Source organism: Thunnus maccoyii, chromosome 21 (genome assembly GCF_910596095.1).
Source record: "Thunnus maccoyii chromosome 21, fThuMac1.1, whole genome shotgun sequence".
In the NCBI taxonomy this organism is placed as follows: Eukaryota; Metazoa; Chordata; class Actinopteri; order Scombriformes; family Scombridae; genus Thunnus; species Thunnus maccoyii.
In genome coordinates, this window is record NC_056553.1 from 23109593 (window position 1) to 23126626 (window position 17034).

The 17034-nt window shown below is 38.9% G+C and overlaps 2 protein-coding genes across 2 annotated transcripts; one reads left to right on the forward strand and one right to left on the reverse strand.

The window, feature by feature from the left end:
- The first annotated feature begins 877 nt into the window (after nt 1-877).
- Nucleotides 878-16813, forward strand: ift74 (intraflagellar transport 74). Its single transcript, XM_042399881.1, has 20 exons — nt 878-1062; nt 2007-2140; nt 2463-2604; nt 2799-2847; nt 3171-3269; nt 3433-3493; nt 4014-4073; nt 4818-4879; nt 11014-11152; nt 11420-11482; nt 11742-11885; nt 12396-12436; nt 12825-12904; nt 13445-13498; nt 13710-13807; nt 14000-14126; nt 14220-14383; nt 14538-14663; nt 16095-16155; nt 16273-16813. Exons 2-20 carry the CDS (start codon nt 2012-2014, stop codon nt 16386-16388), a joined length of 1815 nt encoding a protein of 604 aa, XP_042255815.1. The 5' UTR covers nt 878-1062; nt 2007-2011; the 3' UTR covers nt 16389-16813.
- Nucleotides 4886-7745, reverse strand: LOC121888405 (leucine-rich repeat-containing protein 19-like). The gene has a single exon (XM_042399883.1). The coding sequence runs from the start codon at nt 7083-7085 to the stop codon at nt 6477-6479; it is 609 nt and encodes a 202-aa protein (XP_042255817.1). The 5' UTR covers nt 7086-7745; the 3' UTR covers nt 4886-6476.
- Nucleotides 16814-17034: the final 221 nt, after the last annotated feature.

Sequence of the window (17034 nt, forward strand, 5' to 3'; positions counted from 1 at the left end):
AAATGTAGTTATTTGCTCTGACTGTATTTGCTGAATTGGAAACAAAGACAGACACTGACCTCAAGTGGAGCCTAAAGGGATTGAAAAGCTACCTGTTCTGTATATAGTCTACATGTGTCTGTTATTAAACATTTAATCAACAGTATAGACCATAGGTCTACTATGTGTTTTACACTTAATTCAACTCTTTTGCTCATACAGTATCAAGATTTTATCATCAAAATGCTTAATTTTCAGAGGTCTTTCCTTTAGTGTTATAGGCTTTATCAGGCCTATGTAACGGTGTTATGATTTTGGCTCTTGAATAGCATGCTAGCTGACAAAATCAAGACTCATCTTGCCAAACTACGTCTGAAATCGCAGATGAAAGTGGATTTAGATTGGAAGACACATGAATGTCACATGATGTTGCACCAGGAACACAGTCTCCAGACAGGTTTGGTTGAGTACTGTGGAATTTTAGATGATCATGTGGGCCTTTGTCTGACTCACTCCTATCAATATTGTTTGGGTAAGAGCTGTAATTACGATAAAATGATTTCATGTTCATCTTAAATGATGAAATGGAACAAGAAAGCAACTTGAAATAACAACAACAATGATAAAAGAAAACTGAATTAAAAACTAAATGCAAAATCGAACTAAATGAACTAATTAACCAAAACACAAACAACATTTATTATTCAGACTCAGATATAATTATATCATCTTGCAAATCAACTCAAAGCCTATTTCCTATTATACCAATCATAAAATAATTCATCAGGAAATATACAATACTAGGATGTATTGTTGAAACATGCTGATCATTGACTGTTCAGTGTGTTGATGCTCTGAGTTGACGGTGGGGGCAGCAGCGCGCTTTTCAGCGTAAACTCTGCCTAACGTTAGCAGAAGAAGACGGTTACTGGGGTAACGTCAACATCATCTCGAGCTGCTACTCTGTTTTAATTTAACTATACCATTTGGTTGACATTTTAGTTAAACAAACTAAACAGCCGCTTCGGTTGGAAATTTTAGAGTCTACTCTGTCGACGAAAAAGGCCAGAAAGGAAGTGTAAGGTACGAAACGCTCGGTAGCTAACAGCTGCTTCGTGGTAACGAGCTAACGCTAAGTTGTTTAAGTTTAGCCGATAGTTCACGTTACACTATTTTCACAGATATAACTGCAATATACCATTATTATGGCAAAGGTTTTGGCAGATAAATTGTTATCCGTTCGGCAAACATTTTCTTGATATTTTAAATTGTGTGGTCATTAAGCTATTGGAAATTCTATCAACGGGCTGTTATTTGTAGCTTTCATCCTTTTAAATCAGTGTTAGTTAGCAGCAAGCTAACGAGGGTGCGTGAGCTCTTTTGCTACAGCCTTGACAGAAAAACAAGGTTTTCCAAACTCAGTGACATTGCACGGAATCACATTGAATCACACGTGGATTAACTATGAGTGACTCGTTTTGTAAATTCTTCGATTTGCACTCACTGGTGCAAGACTGACTTTGGTAAATAAACCAACCTCAAACCAGCACAAACTGGACATCATTCATTAACTTAGCTGAGACAGATGCATGTATGAAGGGTAAAGTAACCTAAACACAGAGCTGTTATTATAACTGATAAGTACAAAAACAGTGTTCTTTCTTCTCTTCGACCACTGTCCCACACTGACACGCCAACCTTGGGGCCCCTGCACAGATTTTAAGTAAGTGGTGCTCACTCATGAACCAAAGACCTCCAGCACTGCATATTTTCTATCTTTCCATTCTCTAGTCTCATCCTATTAGCTGGATCAAGTGTGTGTAGGCAGAGATAGAAATGGAAATTGTTTCAGGATTCAAACCAGCACACTTCCAGTCACAAGGGAGCTTCACTTTCATCTTGGCTGCTGTCACCAAGCGAACATATTTCCAATCATTAAGCCATAGCGGTGCGTCTAGGTTGTATGAATTAGTTTCCAACCAGCAGCTCCAAATGTTGGATTTGTGACTTGTTTCCACTGGTGCTAGGCATCATGGCGAGCCAGCGGCCTCCCTCCGGCATGGGCCGGCCTATGAGCCGCAGTGGGTCTGTGGTTCCTGGGGCTGGAAGACCTCCAACCGCTGTCAGACCTCCTCCTACAGCTATACGTGTTGCAACTGGGGTAAGTCAACTGCAGTTGATGCATTTTAGCTTTGAGATACAAGCTTTCCCCTCAGTATACTGGCCACTTTGCTACAGTATCAACTTGGATAGCAGAAGTCCTAAAGCCCAAAAAATATCACAATGCTTTGACCTGTTGTTGTTATCATTATTATTATTATTATTATTATTATTATTATTATTATTATGTATTGGCAAACAAGACATATGAGAATATATCCACTGTGGTTGAATTAGGGAAATCTGTATATGTCCTCAGATGTATTGTCTGCTGATAGGTGGCACCTGGTCTGATGGGGTTTCATTCATTCATTTTCATTCAGATGGTCCCAGGTACGAGTGGTCATCCTGGTATGAGGGGCGGCGTTCCCATCTCCACCCCTGGAGTCCTGTCAGCACAGATCAAAGTGACTGACAGGCCTGTCACCCAACAGGGGCTCAGTGGGATGAAGACTGGCATGAAAGGTAGGTTTGAAGAGACATTAGCCGACTGTCACGTGGACAGATTTGTATTTCATTCATGGTTTGATTGTTAGCACAGAGATTTGTCTAATTTGTAACTGTGAGCCACGCTAACACACACATTATTACAAGGCTCACCTCTGTCTCACTCTCTCTTTCTCTCGTCACCACACCCGCCCTTCTTCCATCCTCAAAAGGACCTCAGAGACAGATTCTGGATAAGTCTTACTACTTGGGCCTTCTCAGGTAACACACATTAGTCCTACTGCCTCTAAAAATATTTTCACTCATATCTGAAGTTATGAAAGAGGATTATGCACACATTGGGCTATATGTTATTGTGTTATCAAACTAGATAACATATTATGACTTTGGAACAGACTATAGTAGCTTATATGTATATTTTAAAGTCTGCATTAGATGTGACACCAAGAAAGAAATGTGTGTTTAGTAAAACATGTCGAGCTCTTACTGGTATCACTTTACTGCAGGTGTTTCCATTTTAAACCTTCAGTTCATACCAGTCCATTGTGCAGAAGTGAATATTATTGTTGTTGTTGTGCTGTTAGGAGTAAGATCAACGAGTTGACCACTGAGACCAGCAAACTGCACAAAGAGATTGACAACTACAACCAGGAGAATTCTGTCTATCTGTCTTATGAGAAGAGGTGAGTTTTACTAGTTAATGCTGACAGTGTCCATTTTTTGATTCTCCTGAACAAAAAGTGAGTAAAGGAATAGATAAAAGGATGATAATAGTGCATTGCATAGCATAACAACTGAAAAAACTCCTCAGTTACTAAGCCTTTGTTGCTTCATGTTCCTCTGCAGAGCTGAAGGCCTGGCTGCAGAGATTAGGGATCTACAAGGCCAGCTTGCTGACTACAACATGGTAAACAGCTGTAAACTAGTGGATGTTCTCAAACCTCACGTCCTACCTAAACATTTAAACAAGTCTTCCGATGCTCTGTCTAGAGTTACAGTATTTCAGTAGCTGCTGAAAAAGTAATTTAAAGTTTCTTCATAATAAACATTACAAGCAACCAACAGAAAGAGCTTTTTTACCTTTCATGTATTTAGTTGGTGTAAACCCTAATAACCTACAGTCAGTGTTAAAGAATATACAAACACTCAAACAAATTACAGGCAGGACGGAGGTCCCCCTCCACTGCAGCTAAATGGTTTAATGGCTATAGCTGTTAGTCAATATACTTAGAGATAACTAAACACTATCTGAAATCCCATTACTGGAATATTACAAAAGCTGAAGCGGCTGATGAAATATGAGGTATTTTCCAGAAGTCTTGTATGGCTTACAGTAGATTGCACAACCCTAACTAAACACTGGATGGATCCTACTGATATGTAACCTATTTGTTTAATTCAGTTTTGGTCTTTATTTGTGTTTCTAGCTGGTGGACAAGCTCAACACCAACACAGAGATGGATGAAATGGTTAATGACTACAACAGTGTAAGTATACATATAAGCGGAAAAATTAAAAAAAAGTTCTTCAGTCAAGATTCTTCATGTCACCAGACACTTGGAAAACTAAAATATGTATGTGAATATATACAGTAAGTGAATGTATGTGAGCAAAACTTTCTAGGTATGTAGATCTTATTAATTTTTCATCAATTATTAGTAAAGTCTCATCTATCATTTGTGCACTGTTTGCAGCAACATCTGCAAAGGAAGTGATGTGAGGTGACATGTCCCGCTGTCTCTGGACCTTTTCCTGGAACTGAAAAAAATCTGTTCTCCTTTACACTCGTTCTAGGAACTCGGTCACATTTTATGCCACAGTTCTTACACCTCCAAAAAGTCCCTGTGAGCAAGTTCTCAAAGTGCTGCAAACTGTTGTGGCTTTTTGTCACACTACTGGTGACATTTCTTGATAAGTGTAACTCAGTGTGTGTTAGATAAGTATGAAAAATACTGTTAGGTCTCCAATAATACACTATTAATAGAAATTCATAGTCTGAGTGTCCAGATAATAACAAGTGACCCCACACTTATTAATCATAAGAAAAAGAGCAAAGAATGGAAATATGTCATTTTTGAACAATTTAACTATGAAAAAACGTGATAGGAGGGATGTTATTCAGTAGTCTGAGTTTGTGTATTGTAAAAAGTGCTCTGAATGTTGCTTTTTATACAAATATAATGTAAATGTCCTCTCATTCCTCTAATTTTCCTTCCTTTTCTTCCTACCAGTTGAAAGCCCAGAATGACAGCGAGGCTGAAAGCATTGATAGAATCTTCACTGAGAGGAGAGAGTAAGTACATGGTGGAGGTTTAAATTATGATCATTATAGTGCATTTTCTCCCACAGAGATTTATGCTGAGAAATTATCTTATATTTACTTATATAAATTGTTGCCTTTTCTCAAAAATGTATATAAATTACTTGGATTTTCCTGCCGAAATAGCCAGTGTTCACTGTTTGAATGAATGTTTGAATGGAGGAAAGCATTGGAGAAGAAAAGCGTACATTCATGTAAAGAAAGCTTTTAGTGACAGTAGCAAGGCCAGTGGTCAAGTAAGAAAATTGTTGAATTTATTTTAAGTCGTGGTCATGTTTATGAACTTCAACTGTATTTTGGAGAACAACTGTAATTTTAGTATGTTTCATGAGTTAACACATTTACACAACAATCTTGAATTTGTTTTTAGAATTTTAATTCGAATTTTTGGAAAATACCTTAATTAATAGATAAATACCTTTGGAAAGGCAGTAAACATTACAATGCACAGCACGAATGCAGCAGAAGAATGAATCCCTGCTTTTTGTAGATAACATTAGGGCCAAGTAGCCAAATAAAAAGTAAACCTAGTATATAGGCACCAGGTGAATGATGCTGCACAATGTCAAAAATACAAACTAATACAGACTTGCATAAAATACATCAGTGGTCCCATTCTCTATAGGAAGAGAAACTAAGCAGTCCATGTTATTCATTTGAATGAGGCCAGTAAATCAACGCAGGATCAACACAGAAGGTACCAGCAGAAAAAGCATAGGGTCATTGAGAAAAAAAATTAAATCTGCCTCATCTTTTGATGATTACTCCATTCCAGAATATTAAAAATCAACATTTTAGCGTCTGTTAAGTCTTCAGACTCTTGGATTTGTTACTCAAACTGGATTTCCCAGATCATATTTCATGTGTCACCAGTACCTTAAACAATAGGGCCCCATCAACACAGCCTCTTGCATTGTTTTAACACAGTTTTAACAACTCTTCTCAGTCTGAATGACCGCTAATTTAGTATTACACAATAGGTCATTCTGCATCACATCTTTATCCCTTTTACCTGAAGAACTCACATAAGCTCTTGTGTTACCCCCATCAAGAGAAGCTTGCACCATCTTACCTTGCACTTTGGAGTTAGTTACCAGCTCTCCAAACTAGTGCCAGCAAACAAGCTGGGTGCAAATTAGATGTGAATATATAACCTCATTGCAGATCTTAGGTGAACAAGAGCTTAAATTTTATAGTGAAGTTTTTACTTCATATTTGTGGTGCTGATGTGATGCTACAGAGTCACATAGAATCAGGACAAATAGTAGCCATAGCTTGAATTCCTAGATCGCTAAACACTACAACAAATTCAAAGAGAGTCACAGGACACATTTTTTTGACCCTTAGAAAATAAATAATTAAAAAATAAACAATTTGCTGTCAGGTTATCCTCCTGAGGAAATGCAAACTGTACATATAGAAGACACATTATAATCTGATGTTTGGCTCTGTTTGTACAATCTAACCGCCACCCAGTGTGCACCTAGTTTTTAGATTTTATCTCCACTTCTCGTCACTGAAGCTGCTGTGCGCTTCTTCGTCTTTCTGCTGAAGTCCCCTCACCTGCATTTCACTCTTCTCTCTTGATGTATGGATCCTCAAAGTACCCATCCTCCTCCTCCTCCTCCTCTACCTGCCCGTCGTCTTGTTTAAAGGTGAATGTCTGATGGCTCACGTGTCTGCCTGTCTCTGAGAAGACGGTCGACACAGTGTCCTCCCTGCCGTCCTCTTCTTGTTGCAGTCGCTTATGCCGGTAGTTGTGGAAGAGCTTGTACCAGGAAGGACCTTTGATGGCACCCACGATGAGCATGAAGATGCACAGAGTCGAGGCTGCAACACATGCTGTGAACTTCCATGTGTTGCCGAGCACGGGTGTCTGGTCTAGTTGGGGTTGGAGGGTGGAGATTGGGAAGAGAGACGTGTCCATTAAGTTATGTTTTATTTGGACATCCACATATATAATAGAAACTGTCCTACCTTTGTTGATGCTGAGGTTCTTGGTGGTGCTTGAAGTCAGGGTAGTTTTTGGCAAAGTGATTGGGACCTGATGCTGCTGAAAGTTGACTGGGTTTTTTGGGTCTGCAGTGGAGGATGAGGATGGTGGTGGTGATGGATAACATTTAGCTGTAGCCTCTAAAAGATCCTTTCCAGCCTGCCTCTTTGGTGAAGCACATTTCATAGGTGGCCCTGCTGTAGAGCCAAACAGGACATCATTATTAAGTTGACTGAATTACTGAGTATTCACTTAGTTGAGTAGGTCAAATGTTTGAACTGTGCCTAATTCACAAACTCCACAGCCAGTGAGCTTTCAGACAGACAGACGGCTAGTGAGAAATTGGACTTCAATGTGTGTATGTCTTGGTGTGGTCTTGAGGTTTTTGTAGGAATTGATCAACACAGGCAGAGACATATAATGTGAACTTAATGAGCAATGTATGTTAAGCGTTTGGTTCCTTCTGAGGCCAGATTTCCCACCACCTGCACCTGACACGTAAGAATATCGCAAATAATAGATACCTTTGGAAGTCAACTAGAGACCAAGAGACCAGCTGTGCATATCTTATATAATAAAGCTCTATGTTTTTACTAATTGTGATCAGAAAAGGTCCCAGAATTATTCAAATGAGCATACTCGTTTGGTTCTTTTGCAACATTGACATCTGAGAAAACTGCTTCTTGTAATAGAAAGTGAAGAGAAAGTTGTGGAGAGACAATCCTCTGAAGTAAAAAGAATAATGTAATTTTTCATCAGGATTGTGTACCATTGATATGTTTTCATCTATATTTTTACCCACTCACAATGAAATAATGAGGCTAAACATAAGCAGGTAGAATTCTAGACCAGCCTGGATAAGAGTCACAGATGAGCTATAGTACTAAACTTTGAAGCTGTATAATTATTACCAAATCTAACTCCTGTTGCTTTGATCTCTCTAATGCTGCTCAGCAGCGGACAGGAACAGTTCCAGGGGTTTCCTTGTAGTTTCAGCACCTGATGGGACCAGATTGGATGAGGTTAAGGGATTGATAATAACCTGCTTAACACAACTAGATGATACAGATCCTACTGACAATAATCTACTGTGACACAAATGTCTTTAGGTTGTATTTCAAACATTAAATAATAGGGAGAAAACAAGGTCAGGTTAACACAACATGTAAATCTTTGACCTGATATTTAGTTTTTGCCAGATAATTCATAGTAACTTTTTTTTTTAAACAAAGGCCTTATAAATATTGAAATCATTGCACATTTTAGGGATCCTCCAGAATATCCCCAGGGATTTTGAAGTTTACCTGTAGATGTTTTATCCCTCTGAATAACTGTGAAGGGAGACTTGTCAGCAGGTTGTTGGACAGATTCAGCTCTGTGAGGTCATTTAGACCAGAGAAAGACTCAGAGTCCAGGCTGCAATAACACCCAGTGATAGGATCAGTGGTAGTACAAGTACTGTAACACATACTTATACCAGTGAGGCAGTCCCCCTCAAATATTTTGCCTTATTTTGGTCTGTATGTTTTCAAAAGACTAGAGTTTTACAGAGATTTAGTCTCCACATATTCAAAACTTGTTCCTATTAGTTTTTTATTTACCTGTGGATCATATTTCCAGACAGAGACAGCACTCTGAGGTGTGGTGCAACAGAGAAGTAGTGGGCTGGTATATTGGTCACCAGGTTATTGTCCAGGTGAAGTTCTACCAGTTTGGGAAAATGAGCCAGGGCTAGTCTGTCCTGCTCATTCAAAGTAATCTGGTTCTTCTCAATCACCAGTTTATTAATAGAGGTACCTTTGCCATCATAAGGAATGACTTCTTGACGGTTGGTTACGTTCTTTACCTGCTGATGGATGGACAGACACGTTAAAGCTTTGAGCAAAATTGAAAACTTGGAATCGGCTGCATTCCTTCATACATTTCTCATAAAATTTGGTATGATCAAAGTTATAATAGATGATCAATCTGAATAAACACAGACAAGAAGAGCATGAAAACATTCTTAAAAACTGTATTTGTGTGAGCTGAAAATATTTCCACTAATTGCGATATTCACAGTTATAATAGAGATTTTCCTACCAGTTTGTCTGCTTCCACAACCTTAGCATTGTTTCCCAGTACATTCATTGCTACCACAGCAATCATCCACCGCAGTAGAAGATGTTGCCGGCACCTGTCCATAATGCCTCCTTGAAAGAGGATAAGTAGAAAAACACTGAGTAACCGAATATAGTAGCTGTCTAGCAGCTAATTGATTAATCTGTTTGTCACTGAACCGCATATGTGTGCTTACAGGACGCTGCTACAAAGACTAGAGTCTTTCTAAAGCATCACTTTGAGTTGAGCTTTATGGGTAAACAGATTTCCACAGGTTCCTGTGTGTACATGTGTTGCCACACACTGGTTGCAATTCATGACACATGTAGTTGCATGCCTCCAAAAAGTCAGATTAGAAACAGATTATTGCAAAATATTGCATCGTAACTCTTGTCTGTCTTTAACATTATTCTTTTGAATTACGTTTGTTCAGGAAAGAACATGCATGCAGAACAGAGTGACAGTGAAACAGCTTTCACAGGAAGTAGAAGGACTAGATTAAGATGCTCTGAATAAATCCAAGTGAAAAAGCAGAAACTATCTTTCCATTTTTTCAGTATGTACAGTATGTATTCCTTTTGATCCTTTTACCTTGCAGGCTACCACACATCTTCCTTCTGAGCATGAAACCTCTCATGTAAACTTAGATAATTGGAAGGGTTCATCTAACTATTAACTGTAATCTAGGTAATCATAGTCATCATGGCATTTGTTTCCCCCAAAAGATATAAGACAAAATGTTGCACTCCAGTGGTAATGAAAACCTAATGTCTGGTTATTGACTGATCATTTTGTGTACGTACAACTAATAAACTGACAAGTCAACTGAAGAATTTAGGTGTGAAAGCTGAGTAAGGGTAAATGAGTTCTCTTTTCAAGGTGCATCATGCAGGCAACAGTTAGCAGGAAACAACTACACCTATGCCAAGGCACATTCTCTGTATGCTAGCATACTTGACTAATAAAACTGATTCTGATGAGAAGAACCAAGATCCACAAGACCAGCTGCTGAGTAAGACAGAAAAATAAGCAAAAAGAATATATAACAAAAAGCAGAACGTTGGAGTGTCCCTTTTTTCTCATTTCTTTTCTAGAAAACAAACTGTAGAGTTCTTGAAAGTGGAATTCAGTGAAGAACACTCGCACCTGTTGAACCCATGTAGATATGTGTCAGCTGAATGACCTTTAACCTGCGTACACTACATCATCTGCCAGTGTCCTTACTGTTTTTTGCGTATAATATTTGTGATCTCAGTAGTTAATTTAATTTTTTGCCGTTTTACATCATATTATTGAATAATAAGCAAAGACACCTACCTGTTCCTCTGCAAGCAGTAAGACAAACTAAATTCAGCTGTCGTCTCAAAGCAGCCAGCGCAGCAATAGACCTTTGTTCCTTGTTGTAAAACCTGAAGGCTGACATGCACGGTTTCTGCTAGCTAAACATTTATGACTGTGGAAGTCAATCCCTCCTTCCTTTTCTTGGAAACATCTTTAAAACATGTTTGTATATCTATGAAATCTGTTTTTCCAAGTTGTATAGCCCATTTTAGGGAGGGAGTAATTGAAGACTGAAGGAAGGGAGTAAAGGAAGCAAGGGAGAAGGATCCGGTAATGGATGACAGAAGGAAGGGGGAACTGAAGGATAGAGAGGGATGGGGAAAAGAAGGGAAAGGCACAAAAAGGAAGGTAGGTGAGAAACCTGGAAGAAAGGGAAGAATAAAGAAGCCACAAATGGATATATAGCTAACAAACTGTTTCTACACATTTTTCCAGTCCATCTTGCATTCCTTCTACCCTTCCTTCATATACATCCAGCTGTTTATCATAATTATTCTATCTATCTTATCTATGTCCTGGGTTTCCCGGGACCTTGTCCCATGTCTAGGTCACCCTTAACTTCAACATGTCTCCTTTCTCCTGATATTGTCTGATAAAAGACCAATAAAGATAAAAAAAAATGAAACAAATAAAAAAAATATCTCCCCCCACCCTGTTTGTGTTTGCTCTGCAGACGAGAGGAGGCTATCAGGGCCATTGAAGAGGAGATCAGGAGGGAAAGACGTGTTGCTGACGAGGTTGTCCAGGCCATGCCGGCCGCAAAGCAAGAGAAGTATTTCACCATGACAACAACCAATGAGGAGCTGCTACAGGTATTAATGTAGTTTTACACTAATACTGTCATGATCCTACACCTAGTAGGTATCAGTGTAACATATGTATCACACTGTTATGGCACTATTTCCTTATTAAGCTCTTTTAGAATGAACTTAACTGTAAATGTGTTGGTAATTTTACACATTGTTGTCATGTTGGCAAAGGATATACTCATACTGTAGGTTAATCTGCTGCCATGTTCGTCACCATGTACAATACGTCATTTTCCTTTCTCCATCTTCTCCTTGTTTATTGTTTTTCAGGAGCTGACTGTTCTCCAGGAGGAGCTGGACATCCTGCTGACCAGGAAGGAGGACTACGAAGCAGTGAGTTGGCTCAACAAGAGGAGAGAAGGGAGGGGGCAGGGTGGGAGAGAAAGAGAGGAAATGGAAGGGAGAAATGAGAAGAAGTATGTGTGGAGAGAGGCAGGAAGGGAATATAGAATTGAGGGAAAGAGAAAGTGAAGTAGATGCTTATTCATTTTTGTGACATCCCACAGCACTAGTGTAGTAGCTGTGTTAGAAGCACCAGTATGTGTAGTGTAGTGACAGTAGCAGTAATGTAAGTTGTTTTGTCCGTGTGCAGGAGCTGTCCCACTCACAGATAAAGCAGGAAGTGGTTCGACTTCATGAGACTTTGTCAGCACTGGAGGCGAAGCGTGACACCATGGAGGCAGAGCACAAGAGCCTGGGCTCCCCCCAGGAGGAGAGAGAGAAATTATTTAAACAGGTTAGCTTCGTCATTCTAATGAACAACATAAAACTCAAGTATGCAAATCTTATGTATAAATAAAGTTTTATTAGACTTTTTTTTTTTTACATTACATTAATTTAAATGTGCTATACATATAAAAAAAATCTACATTCTTTACATTCTTCTGTTGTCAAATTAATTGTGATAGCTTGTTATCACAGTGTTTTTATGAATTATTTTATTTTGTTATTCATGGCTTTTTTCTATCATCCTATAAGTTTGCAGTAATTGCTGCACAGTGTTTTGTTGACCGACTTGTTAGTACTTGTAAATCTGCTGGATCCCTTCTTTAAAGACTTATTTACAGTCATCACACTTCTGCAGTCATCTTTAATGTGGTAGTGTACAGATGTTGAAATCATACATGAAAAAAGATCTGTTGAATCTGTGTTTTATATTGGTTCCTGTAAAAGGCAGTGAGAGGTTTCACATGACTTTACAGACTTAGAATCAGTAAAGAATAGATGCTGTTGTTTTGTTTTCCAGGTAAAGGAGGACAACCAGGAAATAGCCAGCATGGAAAGACAGTACGTATTGATATTAACCACAAGATTCTTTTGTTGTAGCTTCTAAATTCTCCATCTGCACTGTCAGGTTTCATTTTTGATCAGATGGTGGACATTTAGGAAAATCACCTCCAAACCAATTGACTTAGAATATCAGTTCTTTTACTATAAATGACTTGGATGAAGCCAAATCCAGACCACTGATCCATTTTGGCCTGCAGCATCTCTGCAGCTTTGTTGAGTAAAAGTTCTCAAAATTTTGTTGAGCTCAAATACTTTCAGGTATCATGAACTGATCTATTTTGAGGTACAAAAACTGATTTAAATGGCAAAACAAGAAACATTAACAGTCACCCTGTGACCTTTGACCTCACCTCACCCTGTAAGTTAAATGTGTATGTGTGTCCAGGCTGACAGAGATCAGGGACAGGACCAGACAAATCACTGAGGAGATCCGACAGCTGGAGCAGGACTCAGAGGAAGCTCAGGGTAAGACTTTATGATTGCTTTCAGCTTTCTATCACAGTGTTTACTCACTACTGCATGCTTCTGATACATTACCTCTATAATCTGTTTCACATCTGTTATCTTTAAATGGAGACGATGACACTATGAACTGCATCAAAGTCAAATCTGCTGATTATTTTGTGCATTTATCAGTTAATGGGTTAAACTATGAATGACAAACATTCCCACAGCTCAAGGTGACATCTTCATATGGTTTGATTTGTCTGACCAACAGTCAAAAACCCCAAACTGTTTAATTTACAGTTTTACAAAACAGAGGAAAGCAGCAAATATTCACATTTGTGATGATAGCATTTTTTGTTAGCCTGACCTTATAATCCCTGATTATACACATTGTTGCCAATTGATTTTCTGTCCACTGACTAATCTTTAAGCTTTAAATGTTTCTTTACTTGGACATATCACCAAACTCCTACATACAATCTATGCCTCCAGATAAAGTGTGTATTTAATATTAATAGGATTTCTTTCTAAACTAATAGTCCTCTGTGTCTCCATAAGGGGAGTGTCAACAGAAATACAAGGAGCTGAAGAGGAAAGAGGAGGAAATCGACCGTGAGTGCAGCATTCATATCTTTTTGTATCACAATTGTAACATTCCATCAATACATTTAAAAAGTGCATTTTCTGATATCACCACCAGGAGTTGCTAAAGCTAACATTTTTTCTACTCTTCAAACACCATAATGGCTTTATTGGTTTAAATATAATTACTAACAGCTAGTAGTAAGTGACAGTAACTTCCCTCCCTTCCTTCTTTTTTCAGGGTTCTTAGAATCATTTGAGGAGTCCAAGGCTCAGGAGCAGGAGAAGATGACCCAGAGCCAGGAGGACATCGTCTCCCTCCTGGAGCACTGCAGCAGGGTGAGGAGGAGGAGGAGGAGGAGGAGGAGGAGGGAGGGAGAGAAGGGGGATTTGAGGAATGTAAATGTTACAGTAAGGGAGAGAGATAAAAGAACGAGCAAGGATGTTGGACAGAGAAAATAAAATACCAAGGATGAAAAAGACAGAAATTGTGGTAAAGAAGAATAAGTAAGTGTGTGTGTCTGCGTGTAGAACATGCTGCGGCTACGTCAGGTGGATACAGTGACAGCCAGTGAGCTGAGGAACATGCAGGAGGTGCTGGTCAGCAAAGAGACGGAGGTGGTCCAATCAGAGAGCACCGCCAGGGGACTGACGACCGGTCAGTGACACACAGAAACACCCCAGTAAATGATAGCTACTATGAAAAACCCAACATGTCAAACATGTTAAATATGCAAACTATCTTTGGCAGAGTCCCAGCGGCTGCAGCATGACCTGGAGAAGGTGCAGCTGCTAGAGGGGAAGATCTCAGGTGAGCTGAGCACCCTGAAGGAGCGCGTCGGCACCATGGAGTCTGAGCTGCACACCTACAGAGACCTGGACACCCTGAGACACGCAGCAGAGGAGAAGAAGACAGTAAGAAGCCACAGAATTGACTTACATCAAAATATTCAACCCCATCAGCTAACAAATGACCTTAAACTACATGATCTACCACATCTACCTCTGTTAGGTTACTGTGAGGCTAAAGCGTAAGCTAACAAAACGTATGTTGTGTCTTGCGGTGCAGAGACTGCAGGAGGACCGTGTATCTCTGACTCGTCGCCGGGATTCATTCAGACAGCTGTTAGAGGAGATGAACCAGAAACACGAAGCTCTGAAGACCAAACTGCAAGAAAACGAGACTCATGCTCAGGTTAGTGTGTTTATACTTAATATGTGACTATATTTGTCTCTGTAGCTGAAGACATTGATATGAACATGTACACTCATAGGTTACATTTATACATAATAAAGTTATTCCACTTGTCATGTCTACCTGAGGTTACCTAGGTTACCTGCATGGTTCAATATTGAGTCCACATCTTCAAAGCTCTTCACACAGTTGACACAACAGCAACAATTATGGACCAAACTGTGACACATTTGCATTGTTTGCACACAGAACGTGTTCAGTGACTACAACCTTCAAGTCTCCTCAATATGTTTCTCACTCAAACACAAACAACCAACTAAATTCTCTGGATCTGCAGCATATTTTACATGTTTACATCCTCACTTCCAAATTCTTCCATACATGTACTGTATATATACAGACAGCAATCTGTCCACACTGATATACATCTGTATTCAACCACTGGAACCACTGCTGTAGAATACACTGTAGTAAATTCTACAGAGAGCTACAAATCTTACTGTATTTACACAATATATACATTTCTTACATTATCAACCATTAAAAGCAATGTATAAATAAAAACAATAAATAAACATAAAACAATAAAAAAGTGATGTAACTTCACAGACAGCCATAAATAGATCCTCATGTGTATCTGACACATGAGTTACTGTGTTTGTGTCTGCTGGAAGGATTTGCTTGTGTGTAAAATGAGCTGCTGTGTCCAGCAGTGTGTTGGTAAAGTTGACTGTGTGTGTGTGTGTGTGTGTGTGTGTGTGTGTGTGTGTGTGTGTGTGTGTGTGTGTGTGTGTGTGTGTGTGTGTGTGTGTGTGTGTGTGTGTGTGTGGACTCAGAATTGAACAATGCAGGTAACCAATCATAAAAATCTGTAATACAATACTCACCAGAGTTAAAGGATTCCACATAATTTAGATGATCACTTATAATATATCATTATCTAAATTGGATTGTTTAACTCTGTTTTTATTGTGATTTTAACCAGAGAACTGCAGGATATGAATTAAATGATGATTCAGTAAATTCTTGAATGTTTTCTTTCATATTCATTAGTTAATGTTGTAGTAGAACAACAATTCCCTTTAAAAATATCTTTGAGGTGAAGAAACTGAAAGTAAAAAAGTACTTAGAGCTCTGACATGGAGGCATCCTGAGGACGGCTGCTATTATACAAAAGATTTCACTGGTAAACTTGGAATTGTACCGTTTGGTGTTTAGAAAAACACTGAACATGAATCCTGTCTGATCCTGTCACCATCAAGAGATTTAGATAATAACTTTATCTCTGTTACCTCTGCTGCTCCATGTGCATAAAAATGGAAGTAAAGTTTCCTTGATAAGGCATTAGCACCACTGTAAGGATGTTGTTACAACCTTTGCTTCACATGCTAATCTTGTGTTTTGATTTCCTCTTGTTGCTTTGTGTTCCAGCTGGCCAACTTGGAGAGGAAATGGCAACACTTGGAGCAGAACAACTTTGTAATGAAAGAGTGTATCCTTCTAAACTCTGAGTTGTTAAGTGCTGCCACTCATCCTCCATAGATGACACATGACTCAGTGAGAGTCGTTTCTCTTTACACTAGTGATCTTTCCTTAACTGCAGCACCAGTCATCGCCTCGAAGTCTCAGGAGAGCGACTTCGACTCAGTCGCCAAGAACGTCTCCCAACAAGTGGCCGAGTACAACAAGATCCTCATAGACTCACTGCAGAACAACAGGAGTTAAACACACAGCACACACACACACACACACAAAGCTTCTATTTAACACACCTGCAGTCTGACAACATGTCATTTTACTTTTAGTAAGCCTCAGTCTGAATCTTTTATTATCTCATAACTAAATTCAGCCATTTCTCTATTTTCACTCTCAAGTCAAACTTTGTGAGTTTTGCCAGTTAAACATTCAGTTTATAGTGTTTTTGCAGTTGGTGAAAGTAGCAGTTTTTTTCAGACTGTAGCTGCTTTCTGTCCTTTAAAAATTCCCTAATGTTTCTGTTAGGCAAAGTTTGTATCTAAAGTATATATCTTCTATATTTTGTATTTAAACTAACAGGAGATTCTGCTGCAGTCTGTCAGTAGGTTTCTGTAGAAGTATGAATGTATCTACGAAGGACGTTGATCATTTAAATAAAGAGATTTTGAGAAAAATGTATGATGTCATATGCAACAAATATCAGCCAGTGTAAAGCCAGCTGTCAGGAATTTGAGGGTCCCTTCTTTAACTAATTGATTTCCCAAATGTCCTGAAATACTTTAAATTATTATTGTTTTGAACTGTTTTCTGACTTCTACAAAGATGCTGTTTTTCAGTGATTTTAGCGTACGAGCTGGTAATAAGTGATCCATCTGTGAACATCATGTAGTCGTTT